We start from the raw sequence: 23,514 nt of genomic DNA on the forward strand, positions 1-23,514 counted from the left end.
AACGAATTTTTTTTTTGAGCCAAGATCTTTCTAAAATTCCTATATAGCCATAAACGTTACACATAGATAAGTAGGGTGATTCATTCCGATGCCCTACACTGCAATAAAAAAGGTTTCACACAGAAGACACTAAAGTATTCTTCTTTGACTATAAACTACTCAATTATGACTCCAAAATCCGGCCTTTTGTGGGATAACGGTTTCACGCACAAAGAGGTACAAATATTATGTGAAACTATGTTCCTCAAACGATTAATTTATATGAATGGCAACGGGAAAAATGTGTAAAAATTTTGCACAGACCGAAAGAGCACACTTTCAGTCTTCCGTCAATAATAATTGTGTTGAAATGAGGAAATGGAGAGGGTTTAACAATGGTCCATTTCCAGTATTCTATAAGAAAATCAACTAAAAAACAAATCAAATAAAACAAATCACTTAGCTGGTAAATGCCAGTTCTCGGAGAGCAGTGGGTAGAACTTATGGATCCGTTGTTGATTATAATGGAAATCCACCGTCGTACTCTGTCATGCCCCATCCTTTCCTTCATGATATTCTTCGTTTTTGTAGGTTTTCGTTATCTAGGATGTAGCATGAATATCTCATTCTTGATCCACATCGTCGTTGGGTCTCTTGATAAACGTCACACCAATCCATTGCTTCATTGCATTTCACCTGAAATCTACGATACTTGACATCGGATGTTAAAACTTTTGTTCTTTTATAATTTAATGAAAAAACGACAGCACAGCAAAAAAACACATCCAATGCCTCCGACTACTATGTTCAAACTCCTCCCTTATATACGATAACGATAAACAGCAATTACTTCAATCAGTGATTAAAAAATAGAAATTCAAATACATTTTATTCGCGTTATGCGTAACATTTGGTAGCACCCACCCCCTCCCCCAACTTTTAGTGTAACAAAGTATAACGCAAGTAGGACCTCCCCCCTCCCCCCGAAAGCGTTACGTAATTTGTGAACAGACCCTTACCGACACTTAGACTGCAATTCTGAAGATGTAATAAATACATTATTTTGTTTATTATACTTTTAGCTGAACATGAGGAGTAAATGTTGCATGTGTTATGTGTGTGATTAACTCTGTCCAGCACCCTTTAATATTCTGGATCACTTCTTTTGAAAATAACCCTTAATTTGCATAATATTTTGCCGATGTAACTGTTATCGCCGCATTGTCAAAACATGCTCGCAAATAAACTTAGTGACGTAATGAGAAATATAAAATTTACCTACCTCATAAAGCGCGAAGGCCCCAAATTAGGTTGTTTACATATGATGAACTATCACAACGCCAAGCCAGACGGTCACACAAACATTCGTTATCGCAATCTTTTTCCTCCATTCCTGCGCTCACGCTCAGATAATCTCTTCGAAACACGCTCGTGAGATACTTTCTTTGTTAAGGTCACTCTCTCTCTCTGCTTTTGTTGCATGAATTTCAAGAAACTTGCACTCATCGCCCCTTCCACAAATGGAATGAATTTTTGCTGCAACATTTTCCAAGTTACTCAATGAATGTTACCCAACACAACCATTGATTTACTCACAGCTTTCAACCGCGTCTCTCTATTGAATTGAAGACTCTCCGTCTCTCACCGGTCTCTTTTCAAATATGCAAATACGAATGGAAGCATGTAACCTTTTCACTGTTTGTAATCGTTTTACAGCATCATCACCTATTTTCCGCCGATGGGGTGACTAAGCAGCGAGGGAAGGGGCGTACGTTATGCACTTAGGACCAAGAGTCGCTTACCGCCCACGCAACCAAGTGTTACTTTCTACAGAAGACTTGTCTCTGTGTGGGTAGCGTCATCCATTTCTTACTCACTCACTCGATAATAATTTGTTTGTTTTCAGTTTGATGCACATTCGCTCGCGAAGCAAATCGTTCACAGCTCGAATGGAACCGCATAACGATTATGAACTCTGAGAGATTTCGGGCGACATGGCGTGCGTGGTGTGCCGGTTGGCAACGATCATCTGAGCATTGGTTCGGCGGTTATGTAGTTATGTTTATGCTTCACTACAGAAGTGGCGCTTATGTAATGGCCTTGTGAGGCTATCGTAATCGCAAAAATTACGCCCTCTCGTTGATGTGTTTCGTTTTGTTGGAACATGCTTTGCTTTAGTTGTACAAAAAAGTTACATGGAAAGACTGTAGGCTCACTAAGAAACAAATTATGAGTTGAAGGCTTGAGTCTCCAATTTCTTTATAAAATATAATTTAGTTTGGTACCGGAGACGCGCCAGCCTAGGGCTGAAAGTCTCTTTAATAAAGATATAAAAAAAACTTAGTTTGACATTTTAAACAAAAATACCTTAAGTATGTCCGATAACTGAGATATGAGATATTCAATTGTAAAACTATAAAAATATTATCTGCTCCATAATAATTATGTTTTTCTGCGTTCCTTCGTTGCTTACAAGCTGTGAAATTTTAAAGAGTTAATTCAATCGACTGTGTATATTGCATGTTGATAATCCATATACATAGATTCATTTACGCTTCTCCCATATAAGTAAAACCAATCGTAGCAAAAGTACGAACTCAATTCGTTTTGTACTTAGCGAAGTCAGCACCTCGCTTATGATGACTAAATAGGTTTACCCGGCCTGCTTACATATGCATGTTGGTAATCTTCGTTGCAGCGCCATCGCTTCGTAAGCGCCGTGAGAGATTTGTTGCTTTTGTTTTCGCTCCAATGCAAAACAGCACCGTAACATTTTTTCTGTTATGACTGTGTATCTTTCTGATGACTGTGCCTAGAGCCTGTTGGTATCACATAATTGTTCACAGGGAGGGTCTTCGATGCCCTTTAGAGTAAGAGGCGGTTGAATAAGTCGGGTTCAGTGTTACACATTTATGCATTTTCGTCCTCCAGTTTGGATGGTCTTTTGTTGAATGGGTACGACTTATGGATTTACGATCTGACACAACCAACATGAATATATAGTGGATTAGGGGAATCGAATTTTACTGCTTCTGATTGAAAAAAGTAACCCAGCCAGCACAAAGTCGCATATGATTACGATTAAGTATACAAGCTGAAGACGATACAGGCAAATGCCTCCATTTTACTGCATGTAAAGTGCATATATATGGCCTCTACTTTGTACACTTATCTGCTATGACATACGATCACGTGTTTGCTGGAAAACATTTGGCAACATTAAAAAATGTGTAACTTTTTCAAACTTTTCCATGAGAAGAACTCCTCGGAAAATAATATTGTTTTTTGCAATTATTTATTATTACCAATTATTCCTTGCTTTTGTTTCAGCCTTTTTCACTACTTTTACACTAAGTATTCACTACAAAAAACAAACTTTCTTGACGAGGCCCGCAAATAAATAGTGCCAATCGATTCTACTTGACAAACTGAAAAAAATTGCGGAATTTAAATGTTGTGATAATGTTTATTTTGATAATTAATAAGAGAGTGTTAGAATAAAAATGTACTTGTTGTGAATGACTTTATGAAAAAAAGGTGAATTTGTTTTTTTATTGTCTATTGATTAAATACCTTCACACCTCCCACTTACTCATTTCTCACATTTTTTGCACACACTATTAGGGAATGTTTGTCAAGACTTATAATAGTAGGAGAGGGGGAGAATGTAGTGAATGAGTCACCACATTCATCTCCTCTCCTACTATTAAAAGAAAAAATTAAACGCTTTTTCTAATATTTCAAGAAATGGAAAGTGAGAAATGCGATGTGTAAAGTGGGAAATGTGAAAGAAAGAAAAAAGGAAAAAAAAAAGTGTGAGGGATGAGAATGATGGAAGTGCGATATGAGAAACGAATATTGAAAAATGAATGGGTAAAAATGTGTACAGAGATTGGGAAAACGAGAAATGAGGAGTGATGAGTCACAAGTGATAAGTGATGAATGAATTCTTGCTTAAGATTTCTTCGGCTTTCCTTCCAAGTCCATTCCAAATCCAATCTCAATCCAAATCCAATCCAAATTCAATTTAAATCCAATCCAAATCCAATCCAAATTCAATCCAAATCCAATCCAAATCCAATCCAAATCCAATCCAAATCCAATCCAAATCCAACCCAAATCCAATCCAAATCCAATCCAAATCAATCAAATCCAATACAAATCAATCCAAATCAATCCAAATCAATCCAAATCCAATCCAAATCAATCAAATCCAATCCAAATCCAATCAATCAAATCAATCCAATCAAATCCAATCCAAATCCAATCCAAATCAATCCAAATTCAATCCAAATCCATTCCAAATCAATCAAATCCAAATCCAATCCAAATCAATCCAAATCAATCCAAATCAATCCAATCAATCCAAATCCAATCCAAATCAATCCAAATCAATCCAAATCAATCCAAAACCAATCAACCAATCAAACCAATCCAAATCCAATCCAAATCAATCCAACCAGTCCAAATCAATCCAAATCCAGTCAAATCCAATCCAAATCAATCCAAATCAATCCAAATCCAACCAAACCAATCCAAATCAATCCAAATCGGTCAAATCAATCCAAACCAATCCAAACCAATCCAAACCAATCCAAATCAATCCAAATCAATCCAAATCCAGTCAAACCAATCCAAACCAATCCAAATCAGTCCGATCCAGTCAAATCCAGTCCAAACCAGTCAAATCCAACCAAACCAGTCCAGATCAGTCCAAATCCAATCCAAATCCAGTCAAATCCATCCAAATCAGTCCAGATCCAGTCCAGAACCAATCCAAATCCAACCAACCAGTCCAATCCAAACCAATCCAAATCCAGTCAAATCAGTCAAACCAATCCAAATCCAATCCAAATCAATCCAAACCAATCCAACCAATCCAAATCAATCACAGTCCAATCCAAATCAGTCAAATCAATCCAATCCAATCCAACCAATCAAATCCAATCAACCAATCCAACCAATCCAAACCAATCCAAATCCAATCCAAATCAATCCAAATCCAATCCAAACCAATCCAAACCAACCAAATCAATCAAATCAATCCAAACCAATCCAAATCAATCCAAACCAATCCAAATCAATCCAAACCAATCCAAACCAATCCAAACCAATCCAAATCCAGTCCAATTCCAACCAAATCAACCAAATCCAATCAAATCCAATCCAAACCAATCCAAACCAATCAAATCCAATCAGTCAAACCAATCCAAACCAATCCAAATCCAATCCAAACCAATCCAAACCAATCCAAATCCAGTCCAATCCAATCCAATCCAAATCCAATCAACCAAATCCAATCAAATCCAATCCAAATCGATCCAAATCCAATCCAAATCAACCAAATCCAATCCAGTCCAATCCAATCCAAATCGAATCCAAACTTAATCCAAATCCAATCCAAATCCAATCCAAATTCAATCCAAATCCAAATCCAATCCAAATCAATCCAAATCAATCAAATCCAATCCAAATCCAATCAGTCAATCCAAATCCAAATCAACCCAAATCCAATCCAAATCAATCCAAATCCAATCCAAATCAATCCAAATCAATCCAAATCCAATCAAATCCAATCAAATCCTATCCAAATTCAACAAAATCCTATCCAAATCAAATCCAAATCAAGTCCTCTTCAAATCCAATCCCATCCAAACCAATCCAATCCAATCCAAACCAATCCAAATCCAATCAATCAATCAATCCAAATCAATCCAATCCAAATCAACCAATCCAAATCCAATCAAATCCAGATCCAATCCCATTCAGTCCAAATCCAATCCAAATCCAATCCAAATCCAATCCAAATCAAATCCAATTCAAATCCAATCCCATCCAAATCCAATCCCATCCAAGTCCAATCCAAATCAATCCAAACCAATCCAAACCAATCAAACCAATCCAAATCCAATCAATCGAATCCAATCAATCAAATCCAATCCAAACCAATCCAAATCCAATCCAAATCAATCCAAACCAATCCAAACCAATCAAATCAATCCAAACCAATCCAGTCCAATCCAAATCAATCCAAATCAATCCAAATCAATCCAAATCCAATCCAAATCAATCCAAATCCAATCCAAATCAATCCAAATCCAATCCAAATCCAATCCAAACCAATCCAAATCAATCAAATCCAATCCAAATCAATCCAAATCAATCCAAATCCAAAAATCCAGTCAATCCAATCAATCCAAATCAATACAAATCAATCCAAATCCAATCAAATCCAATCAAATCCAATTCAAATCAATCAAATTTCAATCCAAGTCCAATCCAAACCAATCCAAATCAAACCAATTCAAATCAATCCCATCCAAATCAATCCAATCCACCATCAAATCCAATCCAAATCCTATCCAAATCCAATCCACATCCAAATCCAAATCCAAATCCAACCCGAATCCAATCCAAATTCAATCCAAATCCAATCCAAATCCAATCCAAATCCAATCCAAATCCAATCCAAATCCAATCCAAATCCAATCCAAATCCAATCCAAATCCAATCCAAATCCAATCCTTATCCAAATAAAAACTTAATTCAATCCAAGAATAGTTTTAGGGGAAGTAACATTTTTCTTCTAAGGGATGTCTTTGACTGGAATTAAATCCAAATCAAATACGAAGTCAGAGGCTCGCACGCAATTTCTGGCAACGTAAGTTGAATTTTTTTTTTCATTGTACTTAATTTGTAATATCAATAAGTTGGTTGCCACACCTTCGGGGCTACGTGGTTCCGGAAAATCGGTCATTTTATTACAAATCTAGCTGATCCTTACTAACTTTGTCTTGATAAAAATTTATGAATTTTCTGATACAATTTTTTGCGCGCACAATTCATCTAGAAAGCGAATCGGTTCTTTATCATCATCATCATCATCAGTTTTATCATAACATTTTTCTTATTAATTAAGTAAACAAACAAAAATTAGCACAAATCGATCTTTTCATTATCGAATGATAACGCCATCTTCGTGTTCGACATACGGATGATTTAGATTCGCTAATATAACCAAAATTGGGCTGTCTATTCTTGAGTGATGCGCTGTCATAGAAATGCTAACTTTGTTTTATATAAACAGACGCCTTTCCTCATCTCGATATTGAAGATATCGAGATAGGGAGAGATCCTGAAATGGAAGAAAAATTTAAATGGGTACTAGATCCAAAATAGCTCGTCGCTATGAAAAACGACATCAAAACAAATGTCATTTCTTGTTATTGATATATTTCTTGTTGTCCAAAGATGGTCCAGTAGCCAAAAAATTTGAACAGATCGACATAAGGAGAGTGAATTCAGAACAAACTATGATCAGTACACATCGAGATAGGGAGATTATCGGGATGTTGAATGTCCAAATGTAGGTATATAGATTAAAGGGACCGAGAAAACCATCGACATAGGTGGAGATATCGAGATATAGAACATCGAGATGCAGAGAGTCGACTGTATTTAAAAATTGATCTACCGACTGAATTGATGTTTTGATTTTTTATTTCGCAATTAAATGAATTTGTTCAGATAACAGTTTCCCTATACATGAAATCGAATAAATGTATCTATCATAAATTTTAAAAATTCTCTTGCTTTGGTAATAAATATTTAATCACGACAATTGATTCTATTCATGCAAGAATGGCAAACAAAGAACGTTCGCCACAAACAAAGAACTCAGTCAGTGCACTCCCAATAAATCCCATCCACAGTAGATTGCATTTCAGCAAACTTTGCATAGCATTGTCCACCATGGCTTCATACTCGTAGCCATCGTCAGCCCCGAATGCGGTACAAAATGTGCACATTCACTCAATCCTTTCGTGTGAACTATCCGCAACAGCGAGCGAGGCGATTGGGAAAACAAGCAGCAATACCCGACGGACGACTATTACGTAGTTTCAGAGTACTTGTTCGTGTGTCAAAAACGATGACAACGCAAAATTAAAAACTTGATTCGAGCTCATAAATTCTCGAATTAGCATATCAGCATATCCACTCCGATGAAATGTGTCATGTTCCACATGGATGGGCAGAGCATGCTGCCGGCTGACAAACAACACGACGACGACGTCTTCCCTTTCGCAGCACTGTGTGTGTCTTTCTTGGTGTACTTCTCGAAAAACGTGACCTCATTCCCCAAGCGCCATCATCAACATCAACGTCACCGCCATGGTCCCCACCTCTCTGATTACGTCGTCGTCTGTCCAATTTGAAACGTGTGTGACTCATACCACACCCCGTAGCAGGAAAACTCATTTTCCACTCCTAGATCCGAATTGACTTCATACGTGTGAAGGTTTCACATCAGGTGAGCACAATAGATGCTTGATGTCGATATGAATTCATAGACGAGCTGGCGCGATGATACTCAATGAAAGTTAAACAAAATGAAAACTGACAGTTTTCTTTATATTCTTTTTATTGGTGCATGCAACTCCCAATACGGCTATCGCCGTCTTTTAGCGTGTCGGTTTGGAATCTAACCCAGCAACCTTAACTCTTCGGTCTTAGCTATAAAGGCTCTCATTTTACTCCGGATGATAAGTTATTTTCATTATCTCCTGCTACTCCATCCAGTTCATGTGGCGCCAAACAGCCAGTGACGTGTGTTATGTTAATCTTTGGCAAGTCAGGGTCGACCGACAATCAACTTACTGCTTTGCATACCTAACAAGTGCCGTCTCCATACAGCATGAATTTAGATCACAGAGCTAAATTGCCATCACAAAAGGAAGCACTGGAAGTCGTTGCCCGGACTTCTGTTCGATGGGATTCCCACGCTGGCGAGTGCGGGTGCGGTGACCAATTTAAGCTAAGTAGAAATGAAAGCAAATTAAGTGCCAGCAAGATTTCATTTGAATGCAAAATTGGCTTTTTTAACTGGGTTCTGCTTTCCGGATTGGATTAGGGCTGAAAGTGATAGCAAGAAAAGTAAGTGTATGATGCATAAATAGATTCAAGAATCGTTATATGGTCGTAGTCCATGTTGTACATATTATAATAGATCTTACTGTATCTGCTATGAAGAGCATGTTGTTGGCGAGACAGTAGAAAGGTTTGTCATTTCATTAGCGTCAATTCGTAATATGTAGATATCTATCAATAACTAGAATTGAACACGGAATGCGGGCCGAAAAGAAAGGTCTGAGTTGATGATCTGCAACTTGAGCGTAACGTGAAGAATGCGTTCTATAAGAGCCTTGATAAGCCCAACGTAGAGTGACCAACACACGATGTAAAGATTGTCATCGAGGATGAAAAATCGCGAGAGAAAGCCTTCATTCCGCTACAAACGATAATGGTCTGCAACTTGTGATCTTTGCTGGTGCTAGAGGGGTGGCTATCGGCAGTATCTATTCCACTTGTAAGAATATCCGCACTACAGTTTCCATCCCGGGACTTCCCACGATTCAATCCTTGGGCCAATTTAGGTAATGTAATATTCCTAAATATGTATACAAAAGAGCAGCTACATCTGACTGACACCTGCTTCTCACTCATATCACTATAAGCATATGCGGTATTTCGAAAAATTTCGTTTCAGGTGGTTCGAAACGAAATTCCGCGGAATTTCGCGGAATTTGAGCATGGCGAAATCTGATTTCTTGATTTCGTTTCGTTTCGTAAAATTACAAAAATTTCGCTAGAAAAAATTAGCTTCTAACGAAATATAACGGAATTCCGCGGAATTTCGAAACGAATTTAATCTAATCCATACTTTATATCATAAAAAAAAATTTTGGCTGCGCCGCTGAACAAAACCGATAAGTTGTTTTTAAAACTTTAGGTTATACAAATTTTTCGATTAACGCTTACTCACCCCATTCTTAGGCGACAAATACGTAAGTAGTTTTCTTCTATAAAACGTCTTCAGTGTTTCCATGATTAAAATTTTGTGATATTTTTTTACTATTTGCACAATATGAATGCGGAATGATCGCGTAGCAGAAATTTGTTTAACCAGTGTGCAATCGATCGTGTTGATGCTGATCACGCCAGCTAGTGTGGGAGAACGCGAAGTGATAAAACCATTGGCGTAACTAATGGAAAGTTCTAATTAAATTATTTCTACTTTTTCACTCAAAACAATTAAGTTTTCGTTTTCGCTCAATGCTCAAAACAACTAGTAGGGGAAATGTTCCGATCTCCATCTCACTGTACATATCTAGACCAACATTTGAAAAGGGCGTAACAGCCAAAATTTATTCCTTCTGATTTTCCGTCTACATATAAAGCTATATATGTGGACAAAGAATCAGAAGGAATAAATTTTGGCTGTTACGCCCTTTTCAAATGTTGGTCTAGATATATCCATCTCATCGCTAAACAAAGAAATACGGCACCAAATTCGTCGCTTCTTTTTGTCAACATGCGTGCTCACTGCTGAAAAAAATCACAATAATGATAAACAAACCAAATTCCTTTCCATTGCTTTGTATTCTTTGGACGGAAATAGGAGCTATGAGATGAAGTGGCGAACCGTTCCCCTATATATTGTTCGCAAGTTGGCCGACCAAACAAACATTGACCTATTTACATACAACACATCCATTGACGACTTGAACATTATAAATTATGGTCCACGACACTCAGCCTATAAAAAAGAAAAGTCGTGAAAAAATCATACGAGCCTTAGCAAAGCAAAATTGGATTGGATTGGAAATTGGATTTGTGGATTTTTATAATCCATCCAACAGCATTCCAAGTTCTTTCTCATCAAAATTTAAATTACCTCTCTTTAAAATCTGAGAGATTTGCCAAAACTTTGTCGAAAATAAAGAAGCCTAAATTGTTGACTGAAAATTTAAAATTTTCAAGAAATAGCAGCATTACGAAATCCCTAAAACACTTTACCAGACAAATCGAAAATGTCTGAATTGGATAGATGCATATGAAACCAATACCAAATTTTCAAAACGACTTATCTGCTTTTGTAAACAAAGATTCAAACGACGATTTGGCGATTCTGATAGCAATCCCAAGCAAACCATAAGCATCAACGCGTAGCAGGAGCCTTCGCCTACGTGTTGATAGGGTTGATTTGCGTGGGAGTGCTATTAGAATCGCCAAATCGACGTTTGAATCTTTGTTTACAAAGGCAGATAAGTCATTTTGAAAATTTGGTATTGAAATATTGTATCACATTTTTGATTCTGCGCCTTATAGGTCTATTTTAGAAAGCATGAGATCATAATTGTTTTCCACAAAACTTCAAGAAAACTTGAAAAATTTTAAATATTGCTCATTTGCTGAGAAATTTGATTGATAAAATCAGGATTTGTTTGAAATTCTTCGGTCATCTAAGCATGCTAAAGTCTTCAAGCCAAATAGATCATCATACGTTGATATAATTTAAAAAGATTGCCAAATTGGCAAAGGCTTAGTTTCATGTTCTTGACAAATAATCATGTTCAGACGAATACAAAAAAACTGATGATGAACACAATCCTGAGACCTATAACGTCCTGTAAAAATTTTCAACTACACAGTAAACAATATATTATGTATCTGATTCTGTTATAAATTTCTAACAGAGTATGTTATCTTTGTGATGAAACTGTAGCATAATTAGAAATCTTTTTGTTTAAAGTAGTGTTATTTTTTATATAAATTTAGATCTTTTAACAACATCCTGCATCAAATTTGTAACAAATTTTGTTGAAGAAATTTGCAGCATAATAACGTATGTTGATATAATTTTGATATGGCTTTTATCATAAGGCATAGCCCACGAATCAGTTCATTATCGCAACAGATTCCTAAAAACGTCTCTCACGGTATACCACCTATCTAGAGAGTATACAGACATAAAAGTGAAAGATTTTGTCTTTCTCCTTTGGATTCAAACCCTGTGGTTCTTAAAAATAAAAAAAAATGTTTTTTGGTCCTGAAATTCGAAATTCAAAAACCTGAAACCAAAAATAGATTCAAAAGATTTGAAAGAGGGAAGATGAATAAAATTCATTATCTGTAGTTAAGCTCAGACAGCTAGACATGTGCAATACTTATGCGAAGTAGCAAAAATTCTAGGGGGGGCTATTTGGATCCTAGTTGGGCCTATAGCCTCCCCTAGCCCCCCTGTAGTTACGCCAATGGATAAAACTAATGTCTGCATCAAAAAGCACAAAATTATTTAGTGCGGAATCGATCGTGTTGTAGATGATTATTAAACGAAGCACATTGATCTTGCGTTGGATTGATTTGAAACACAGTTTTCATCTTCTTGTTTTCAAAATAATTTCGTTTACAATAAATATTTTGTCGCTTACCAAGGGGTTTCACATGAATTACCTTCTCAACTAACCAACGTATTCCGATTTCCGTAGCGCTCACGGAGATACAGAGCATACCTCGGTCCCTTAAAACAATGAGTGTTAAACTAATTTTCCTCTCCTAATACGAAATTGACTATAAGCACTGTTATTTACCAGTATCGTTTTTGTTCATGAATTGAAAACTCCGAAGCAAGTATAAAATAAGAATAACTTTTTTGTATCCCAATTGGTGAGCTATGCATATTTGCTGTTTCTCGACCAATCATGATTAGCAACTACGACGTGTACAGTTAAGGAATGTTATTAAGCACTTCTTCGACTATTTGCACAATATGTGAGGAACATTGCAGATTCGTGGGCATTTCTAGATCTACGCATGGAATTTGCAAACAAAAAATTCAGAACGGGTTGAATGATCATTAAAATTGCTGAAAATTCTTTACTCATGATTGCTTTCAGCACATACTGACCATAACAGCTGTTCTCATCTGCCAAGGACACACACACAATAGATCAGTTTGTCCAGCTGACTGTATATATAACTATCGGGCTGTGAAATACACATGATTCTTCTAGTGAGCAAATGTATGCTATATATGTAGACGAGGAATAAGAAGGAGTAAATTTTGGCACACCCTTTTCAAATGTTGATCTAGTAATATTCTTTATTTTATTTTTTTATTTCGTCAACCAACGTAGACTAGTACATATACATATACATGTTTGTTTTTGTAATGCTATAGTATAATTAAATAATAGGTTTTTTTTAGTAAAGTGATGTATAATTTTGATTTTGAATTTATATTGCTGAATTTGTAATGTTTGTTCTTATATATTAATTCTATATCTGCGTATACGCCTGACAGATGTGGATACATAGTTAAGTATCCCACTAAATAAAAAAAAATCTTAGCATTCGTTTTCAAATTTTGACTAAGTCAATACGCTGACAAGATAATATGAAGCATGCTTCAGCATAATTACATAATTCTTAAGTGAACTAAGGTTTTAAACGATATTTGAATCCGTATATGAAAATCCCACAATTTCTTTATTTTTATATACTTTATATAAAACTGATATAAAAATGATCAGATTCAGGAGCACACGGTCGATGATGAATTTCTATGAAAGCGGCACAAATGCTGGGGTATTGCCTTATTGCCAATGGTATATGCGGCGAGAATGTGGCGATTTATCACAGATTGCCTCTTAAGTTATTATAACTCTTTTGGTCGTAAACAATTATTAGACTTCGAAAAAGTGAAATCAGAATTGCGTACGTAATGTAAAACCAATTCAATAAAAATTCCGCGGAAAAAAAAAATCAAAATTTCGTTTCGTTTCGAAAAATTTCGAATTAAATGAACCTCGATTTCGTATCGTTTCGAAGTCTCGAAAAAAATCTATATTTCGTTTCGTTTCGATCCGAATCAACATAGACATTTTAAATTTCGTTTCGTTTCGTTTCGTTAGGAAAAAGTGTGTTATCGCATACCCTTAATCACTATAGTTTACAGCATTTTTGAACTCGGTAAGGTGAAGATCATTTCCAATGCAAAATGCTACGCTGAATCCAATGCCGTGGTCAGAAAAAAATAAAGTAGAGCCGTTTTTGAGATATTCAAAGATTTTGATTTTTTTGAATTTTGGACGAAAGTACGATTACTGAAATGTCAGTATCTTTGGATCGAGTGCACTAATTTTAAACCTTTTTTATGAAAATGCAGCTAAATAAATTTGCTATCGATCACTAGAACATTACGTCTGGATTAAAAATTTAAAGTTATTTAAAAATTTACCGCATTTTTTTTTTATTTTTCCTGCGAATTTTCCATAAAAATCTTGTTTTAATATTTAATCAACATTTTTAAAGGGATAAAACGTTTCAAAAATTTATACCATAACTGGATCTTAAAGTCCATTAAAAACTGGAGAAAATGAGCCTTTAATGGATGAAATCGGTCGAAAATTGTCGAAGTTATGATTTTTTTTTGTAAAATCATGGAAATTGAATGTACCAAGATTGGCCGTTGTCCCGCTCCTAGGTTCATGCACCACTTTTCTGCGGAAACACAATTGGAGCCTTTCTGCGGAAACACAATTGGAAAATTTGTTCCGATCATATAGTAGTTGTCATGTTGACTAGATTGCAACAGGGATACACATTATATGTGTTTTTTTTTGTGTAAATGGGACAGTCGGCCTCGTAAGGAACACTACATCCGAAAAGATTGGCCAAAACGGGATAATTTCACAATTGGTAAAGAAAACGTTAAAAATGATCCTCTTGTGGTAAAAGAACGCATAATACTTCCACCACTACATATAAAACTTGGGCTATTCAAAAATTTCGTCAAAGCGTTGCAAAAAGAAGGGCCGGCATTCCAGTACTTGAAATCAGTATTTCCAAATTTATCTGACGCAAAGATAAAGGAAGGTGTATTTGTTGGCCCACAGATCAAAAAACTGCTCAATGATTACGCATTCAATACAGTTTTGACACCAGATGAGGAAGAAGCAAGGAAATCGTTCCAGCGTGTTGTCACAACCTTATAAGGAAATTTCAGAAGCCCAGATTATGAGGAAGCCGTAAATTATTATGAGAAAATAGGTATAAATTCAAAATATTGTGTTTTACATATAATTAATTTCATGTCCTTTTATTTCACTGAACACAGGTGTAAACTTGTAGAGAAAAGAAAAAGAAAAGAATTGATATGTAGAGAAAAGAATCTCCCATGTTTTAAGATGTGAGCCAGCCAAGGGCTGAAAACCTCTCAAATAAAGACATAAAAGAAATCTCCCATGAAAACTTTACATGCGATTTGGATGCTTACAACGACACCTAGAAACGGAACTCTAAAACTTTTGTATTTCAGCAACATTTTCAAGTGTTTTACAAAAATGCTCATAACTTCGACAATTTTCAACCGATTTCATCCATCAAAGGCTCATTTTCTCCAGTTTTTAATGGACTTTAAGATCCAGTTATGGTATAAAGTTTTGAAACGTTTTATCCCTTTAAAAATGTTGATTAAAACAAGATTTTTATGGAAAATTCGCAGGAAAAATAAAAAAAAAATGCTGTAAATTTTCAAATAACTTCAAAATTAAATTTTTAATCAGGACATAATATTTATAATGAACGATAGCAAATTTATTTAGCTGCATTTTCATAAAAAAAAGGATTTAAAATTGGTGCACTAGTTCCAATGATATTGACATTTTAGTAATCGTACTTTTGTCCAAAATTCAACACATCAATTTTTTTTGTATATCTCAAAAATGGCTCTACTTTAATTTTATCTGACCACTGCATTGAATTCAGCGTAGGATTTTGCATTAGATACTTTGATCAACCACTGAAGTTCACACTTTTATGTTGTTTTGTAAACTAGTGTATTTCGTCTAAAGCGAGGTGACGAACATTACCTGCTACCCTAACACCAGTTTGTCGTCTTCAAAACATGTCGTTGTCCAATCTGTTGCCCGTACAAATGACATTCCATTTAACGTTTGTACAACAACCGGTACAAGTAACCCGACTACGATGCTTGCACAGCTCCTGAATGTGTGGTTGTAGGACAAAAGGTCGAAGGTCAAAACGTCAAAGGTCGGAAAGTCGAAGGGTCAAAAGGTCGATCGGTCAAAAGGTGAGATGCACATTTATGTTTTACCTGATAATATTTCATTGTTGATTTTTTCTTCTTCTTCTACACACTTAAAATAAATCGCAGATTTCTGTGAAATTTCACCGAAATCTCAACAGCAGAACTGTTCGGTAAAAATTTTACAGATTTTTTGGTAGTTTTGACAGTTGAACAAAGGAAAATACCGCAGAAAATCGGTGAAATAATTACCGAACAAATCTGCTGTTGAGATTTCGGTGAATTGAAGAAAAATTCACCGAAATCTGTGAAATGATTTAAGTGTGTAGTCATAGGCTGTTCTATTTGATTTCACATATTTATATTTATTTGTGTGAACTCTCCCTAACTTGATGTTCTGTAATTCGATATTTTCCCTTACTCGATGAAATTCAAAGTCCCTTGAATCAAGCACACTGCGTTCCCTCCGTAAGTCGATACCTCCCTTAGAGTAGAGTGGGGCAAAAGTGCGCGTGGGGTAAGAGTACGGTTTCGATTTTTTGAAGTTAACAAAAGATAAACTAGCAGCACTTTGGCAGCTATTCTGATCAACTATTGTCATGTGTAATTGTAAACGATTTTAATAAAAAGCAGCGGAGATATGAGGTTAGATAATTTTCTGGTCATTTTGCTAACATTGTGTTTTCGTAGCTAGTATTCCATTACCATATACATCTTCAATTAAGGGAACATTATATCATTTTGATAACCAATTTTATAGAGTATTTAATGATGCAGAACACAAATCTGGTTGGTTATCCAAGAGGTCAAGGCCATTAACTGAATAAATTTTGGGGCTATGGGGTAAAAGTAAACTTTTCAGTTCTAATGTCAAACCCATATCTCCGACCGAAATGAGACTACTTTCAAGACGTAAATATCCACAACGAATAAGAGAATAGGAACAGAATTAAAAAATTATCACAAGTTCGCCTTTTAAGGATAAGCTAAAGCCTTGGTCTAACACTTCGAGTCTTCGAGTCTTCTTCGAGTCAGTCGAGTCGAGTCAAGTACGAGACACTGAAGACGACCTTACTGTTGAGGTCGAAATACGTATCTGTCAAGGTACAATTAAGTGGTGGAATTAAATGAGATTGTACAAACTCGTCTTATCACAAGTGACAAAATTGTATATGTTGCAATATAAGATGCTAAAGTGGAGGCGATATACGTACATGTAGTAAGAGAGAGGTAGTACCTATATCGCCTCCACTTTAGCATCTTATACATGAATACATGGCATCATATACGATCTTGTGTTGACTGGGTGAGTAAGGCGAAGATAAAGATGAGAAGGGAGATGTGCGAAGAGAGAAATAGGAAGTAGTGAGAAGTGAGAATTGAGGAGTGAGAAGTGACTTGTGAGAAGGGAGTAGTAAGTGAAGTGCGAACCGAAGAACAATATGTGAGAAACTCCTTTCTCCTTCTCCCTTCTTCTTTCTTAAATATCTCCACTCACTTCTCACTAATTAACATCACGTTTTTCACTTTCTAATTATCATCTCTCACTTCTCATCCCTTGCTTCTGTTTGTTTCACTACTCACAATCTTCTTCCTACTTCGTAACTATCACATCTCACTTCTCACTACTAGTTTCTCACCACTCACATCTCATATTTCACTTCCCACTACTCACATATGCAATAAATAAATATAAAATTTCCACAAATAATGCAAAATTTCCATAAACAACAAATAATCCAGAAAAATAAGAAAATTTCCATGAAAATAAAAAAAGCAAACAATTTTATTGAATCTTCCATGAACTTTAAACGCTTTCAAAGAAGTGTTAATCTATGTTAAAATGCTCAGTTTTATTGCTTTTTTATATTTGTTCATGAAAATTCTCATATTTATTGCTCTTTATTGATTGTTATTGACTTTGATTGCTCTTTACTGATTTTCTTGCGGAAAGTTTTTATTCTTTGTGATTATTTTGTGGAAAATTTTGTAATTGTTTATTGCTAATATTGATTTATTTATAGAAATTTTGTATTTTTCTTTTCTGTGGAGCAGTTTAATTTCTTTGTGGAAAATTCTTTTTTTATAATTGCAATTTTTGCTAAAAGTGCTAATTCATTTTTGTGGAAAATTCTTAATTGTTCATGGAAATTTGAAATTTATTTATTGCCTAATTTCTGTATAGGCAATTTTCAATTTTTTTAAAGGAAAATTTAAAGTTTTTAGGGAGAGTTTTTATTTGAATCTTTAATCATAGGGTTTTATTTCGAGTTTCGCAGCTGATAATATTTCATTCAAGAATTTTCTCTTCATTCAAACATATTCTATATTGGTGTTGGGAAGTCTCCAGAGGTAAGGTACACTGGGGGAAGTGGAAAAGGAAAAATCGATAGTGCATGTTTGAATTAGTGTAAAACCAGTTTAAATGATCTAAATGCATTCAATCAAAATGGGCTATCAAAAACAGTCAATTTTGCACCAACTGTGCGGTAATTCATACCATTTTGGTCGCTTGAAATTTATGGAAATAGATTTTAAAATTAGGAGTTGTTTTTCCACTTATCCTAGTGGGATGGGGTAAGTGGAAAACCCATGTTGCCTTGACCTTCAATAGTGATGAGTAGTTACATATAACTAAAATCAATACGATAATTGCTCTGAGTATCTTTTGTGGAATAATTTCATTACCTTAACGGAATAGATCCTCAAGGAATTCTCGTAATAGCTAGGGGAGGGCTGGTTTTGCCTTCTCGGACACTTAGTGTACGTAAAGTCTATATGTTCGTCCCAAAGATGAACATTTAAAAAAAAAATGGGACTTACAGGGTTATAAACTAATGAGCTTAGTTTAAAGAATTGAGATGATGTCTGTATATGAGTATTTGTATGTATGTGTGTGCGCAAAGCACGTACAAAATTATCAGCTATTCTTAAGCACTTGTCCTTAACCGATTTGTTCGCAAAAAATTGCATTCAACGGCGAAACTTGTTAGGAATAAAAATTAATGTGAATTATACAATATATTTTCCTATCAGTGCTATTTTTAACTTTCTTATATATTTTTTTCATATGGAAAACATGTGAAAGGCATCAGTACCGATAGGTGGATTAATCAGGCATTTTCTCATTTATATGAGTCCAATCACCACTGGAATCACAATGTTAACAAAGAAGGAACATATTAAGATTCACAGCTATCGAAATAAACCCTGGAGGGAAGAAAAAAAATGCGTAATTAGAACATTATCCACTTCCCCCGCAGTGTTTGATACCTGGGGTAAGTGTAAAATCTTTGAATTATTTGCTTTCTTGGTACAAACCACTACCAATTGAATGGGATTAGTTTAATTGTATTGTAATGGTAACCTGTGATATAAATTTACTTGAAAAAAGAACAATTGGTGCAAATAGGAATCAATTTTATGGATGCAAATATCAATTTTTCGCGAAACCTAAAATTACAGTTCAAGCGTTAACCGTGTTACTGTATGTGTTATACAAATTTCAACATAGTATTAGTGTGAGCATCAAAGTATAACATTGCATGATGCTATGATATGGTAAAAACTGTAAAGTATGTACAATTCCAATTTTTCGAGTCGATTTTTACACTTACCCCCTTTTTCCACTTCCCCCAGTGTACCTTATATTGTCAAATCAATATTTTCATCTGAAAGTGTCGCTAGACTTTGTTTACTTAAACTTTAACTAGTTCTTCACTTATTTTTATCAAAATGATCATTGCAATTATATTCTATGTGCAGCTCAAAACCGAATTTTTGAACTAGCAAACATCGATTTTTCTCCTATTAGTCACAAGTTTCATCATTGTGCATCTGATACGCTGTATAGCGCATTATATCATTTTTGGCATTTTGGCCGGTTGAGATACTTGACAGCCGGGACGGGACTTGCAAAGAGGAAAAATGTTACTGCATCTGCAACCAGCAAGCGCTGTTACGAATGTCAGCTGAAACCAGCACCTTTTTGTGTGAAAGTAAGGCTTGTTCGCGACAAAATCTGGACACAACATCGAGAATTAATAAAAATCGATGTAGTCAGTTTATTCGGCACAGTTTTTACTTCAAATGTCTTCATTCTCTGTCTATGCTTTGATATATGCACTAAAATTGGTGACATTTTATTTTCCTAAGAAACAGTTCGTGTCGAAGGATTTGTTTTCCTCTGTACTATTTGTTTCACCTTCCCATCCTACTGCTGGTTCCCTAAAACTGTTCTTCTTCAACTCCTTGGCATTCTCATTGATGTCAAAAAAGCATCAAACTATTTCAAGACTCTATGAACAGCGTTTACATGAAAACAACAGCTTTTAAGCAAGATTTCGAATCGAAAGACCTAGACCTTAATGGCGGCTGCACACAATTGATTTTCCAACCTGCTCTCTCTTCGACAACATGATCCATTACGTACTTGTAATACTAATAAATAAAATATTTTATGATAGTACAGACATACGTTCATTACTCTACGAAATATTTCACTCGTTGATGAGGTATTTCAAAAGTTATACGTGTTTTGGGGTGTCCAGATTTTGTCGCGAACAAGCCTTATTAATATCCCTCAAAAAGTATTCCGAATGATTTTGTTTTACGAGTACTTTTTCACTTTGAAAAGTATTCTAGAATAGCCGGACAGCTTAATATTGAACAGTTATGAATACGTGTTTTATTCCCGATAGGAAAATCTTTATAAAAATAAGTTTACAAATCCGTAAATTGCAAACACTTTTATTGTGCTCAGAAGATTCTACCCGGGATTTAGGTGAAACACTCAAGGAAACAGTTGAGAATCGATGATCAACTGTGATGAAAAGAAGAACAAGTGTCAAAACATGGGAAAAGAAGCCGTCTTCGCAGGTCTCGTCTCAGCTTTACAGTAGGCTTTTAGGGAGTTGAGGAAAAGTAGGCTTTGTAATTAAAACAACAAAAATCAAAAATAAAACACCACCCACCAAATTCGGAGTTGAAGTACTTAAGTGTACGGATTTCGACGCCCACGGTAAGGCATAACTCGTTATTGCAGCCTATAATTAATAGAATGAAACCTCCAATCTTTGTCTTTTCGACTATTTATTCTGTCTTTTATCCTTCAACCTTTTGTCCTTTCGACCTTTTATCCTTTTAACATTTTGTCCTTTCCACTTTTTTTTTCTTTCTATCTTTTGTTCTTTCGATCTTTTGTCCTTCGACTCCTTGTCCTTTCGATCTTTTGTTCTTGCGACCTTGTGTTCTTTCGACCATTTGTCCTTTCGACCTTTTGTTCCTTCGATCTTTTCTCCTTTCAGCTTTTGGCACAGATTCGAATGTGTTGGGTCGAAGCTCCACTCCTTCTGGACTGACTGCTATTACATCTTTGCGGCTCATCCATCGACACTAAGTTGTAGACCTGGAACCGTTCCTGAGCCCAGACCTTGATAAAGATAAGAGAAAGCTACAGCTGCTGTCAAAGTATCAGTCAGTAACCTGCTATGGAGTGAGAGGTTTCCCTTATCTCCAATAGGTTAAAAGCCAAGTACGGTACGGAGGTGGCGCACATTACCCGATATTCTGACGGAAATATGTTGTTTCAATGAGGCATTCAAAACAGTGCAAACATTCAAGTCGACTTTGACCGGAAGCCAATCCATCATTTAAAACTCGGCGAATATCTAGCATTAGCATTAGCATTGAACAATTCGCACAATTTCGTAGTACCACCTAGCCAAGACTATTGTATGAGACTAGCAGCACTTTCATCCGTTACCACAGATATTGATTTGGGACTAATCACTATCTCTTAGATGGAAGCAATGCACTCTCCAATCGTCAAGATCTGGAAGGGGAAGGATGGTTAGTTGGACACCTACTTAAGAAAGATGCAGAGAACTCTACGACCTCTCATAGGTGCCACGGGAGGTTTTGGGATTGTGTGGAAGGTTATAACAGTAGGAATTCGCTTTGGCAGAACGTGAAACACAGAAAGAACAAAGATAGAAATACAAAGTAGGAAAGGGACGAGCCTGGAATTGAACTCACGACCTCCTGCTTATAAGGCAGAAGCGGTAGCCACTAGACCATCGAGCTCATCATTTAAGACTCGGCGAATATCTGACCCAAAAATCGCATACTACTTTCTAATATGAACGTGAATATTATTTGCGTCTTGAAGTCGTATTTCGAATGAATCGTTCAATTGCGTTTCAATTTGAACTCTGTATTATCTTTAAATTATAAACATTAATTATCAGTTTTCTAAAACATTTAAAACCCTGGGTTTTCCCGGGATATACGAAAAATTTTATCCCGAATCTAGGAACAGCGAGAATAGCCGAGAAATGGAAACTCAAAAGGCACAAATATTGATTCGGAGCGCTGATTGATTTTGAGCGAAAACAAACATTTAGGTTTGAGAGGGTTAATTTCACAACTTCATTTACATCTTGAAAGATACTCAAATTTAGAAATCAACCATCAAATGCACGCTAAAAATGAACTACTCAAAATTGAGTCGAATCCGACTCATTTTCATTAAAAACGGGACAACTCAAAATTTGAGTAAAAGATACTACTTCAATAAAATGATGATTTCGCGAAAGTTAAGCTTGGCCTTCCATCAATTTTTAATACAACAGATGCGAATCAAGTTTATCTATCTATCTAAGTGCATTTTACGACAAACAGACTCCTAGTTTAAGTGCAACCATCATTTTATTGAAGTAGTATCTTTTACTCAAATTTTGAGTTGTCCCGTTTTTAATGAAAATGAGTCGGATTCGACTCAATTTTGAGTAGTTCATTTTTAGCGTGTGGAGTGTTGTTTCGATTTTTTTATAGCAGTGCAATTTACTTTTTATTACAATTACCGCTAACGTGTTCGTTCATATTTCTCTAATTTTGTTTCGTTTCGTGTCAATATCACATAAAAATGTACATCATATACCCTAACACCTATTAATGCGGAAAACATGTTCGTACTGGCACGTTTTTCCCACTGATCGCTGTTATTTACGAAAGGTATATTCATATTACATGAAACTAATCACCCAAATACACGAGGTTGACGGGAAAAATAAGCAAATAAGAACGCACTTTGTTCGCCAATGTTCTGCGTTCGTTCTGGCTCGTGTATTATTTCAATTCTCGCTAGTTGGTCATAATGTGGCAAACATTATGACCCGGAAGAGCAGCGATGACGATGACGGGCGCGCAACAGTACAATAAATTGCCAAATGAGCCAAAATACAACAAGCATCAGACGCGAATATCTGTTCTAAGAAATTTTATTACCTACCTACCGTCCGACAGCCACATTCTTCGAGTGGAAAACAAACCAAAGACTGGGGTTTTCCTCCGGTTCGATTATTCAATCTAATTGTTTACACAACAGATCCGTTCGCATGTTACGCGACCCCATATCAATTGGAGCAGTATTTCAAAGCAAATGCTAGACAACGCAACAGCCCGGTCAGAATGCGAATGGCGGCACAGTGGTCGGATGTTTTTCCATTGAATAATGATCGTTTTAACAGTTACATAGCTTTTCGAGAGACATTTGTTCTACCTTTAGTGTGTGTTCAGTGGGGAGGGGATAAAAATGACCGTAGCATGTGTAAATTAAATATCCCCGCTAGGTTGCGGAAGCCGGC

General features: G+C 35.8%; 1 protein-coding gene across 2 annotated transcripts in view; it reads right to left on the reverse strand.

Annotated features, from left to right (window-relative positions):
• Nucleotides 1–23,514, reverse strand: part of LOC134214510 (general odorant-binding protein 67-like) — a 54,443-nt gene that overhangs the window by 16,232 nt on the left and 14,697 nt on the right. The window contains exon 1 of one of the 2 annotated variants that reach the window (XM_062693868.1): nt 1,262–1,281. The exons of the other annotated variant lie outside the window; for it this stretch is intronic. Within the exon in view, the coding sequence (XP_062549852.1) occupies nt 1,262–1,266 (5 nt within the window). The 5' untranslated portion in view covers nt 1,267–1,281. Of the gene's footprint in view, nt 1–1,261; nt 1,282–23,514 lie in introns of those variants that run through there. 2 annotated transcript variants of the gene reach the window in all.

The sequence above is a fragment of the Armigeres subalbatus genome, chromosome 2 (assembly GCF_024139115.2).
Source record: "Armigeres subalbatus isolate Guangzhou_Male chromosome 2, GZ_Asu_2, whole genome shotgun sequence".
Lineage (NCBI taxonomy): Eukaryota > Metazoa > Arthropoda > Insecta > Diptera > Culicidae > Armigeres > Armigeres subalbatus.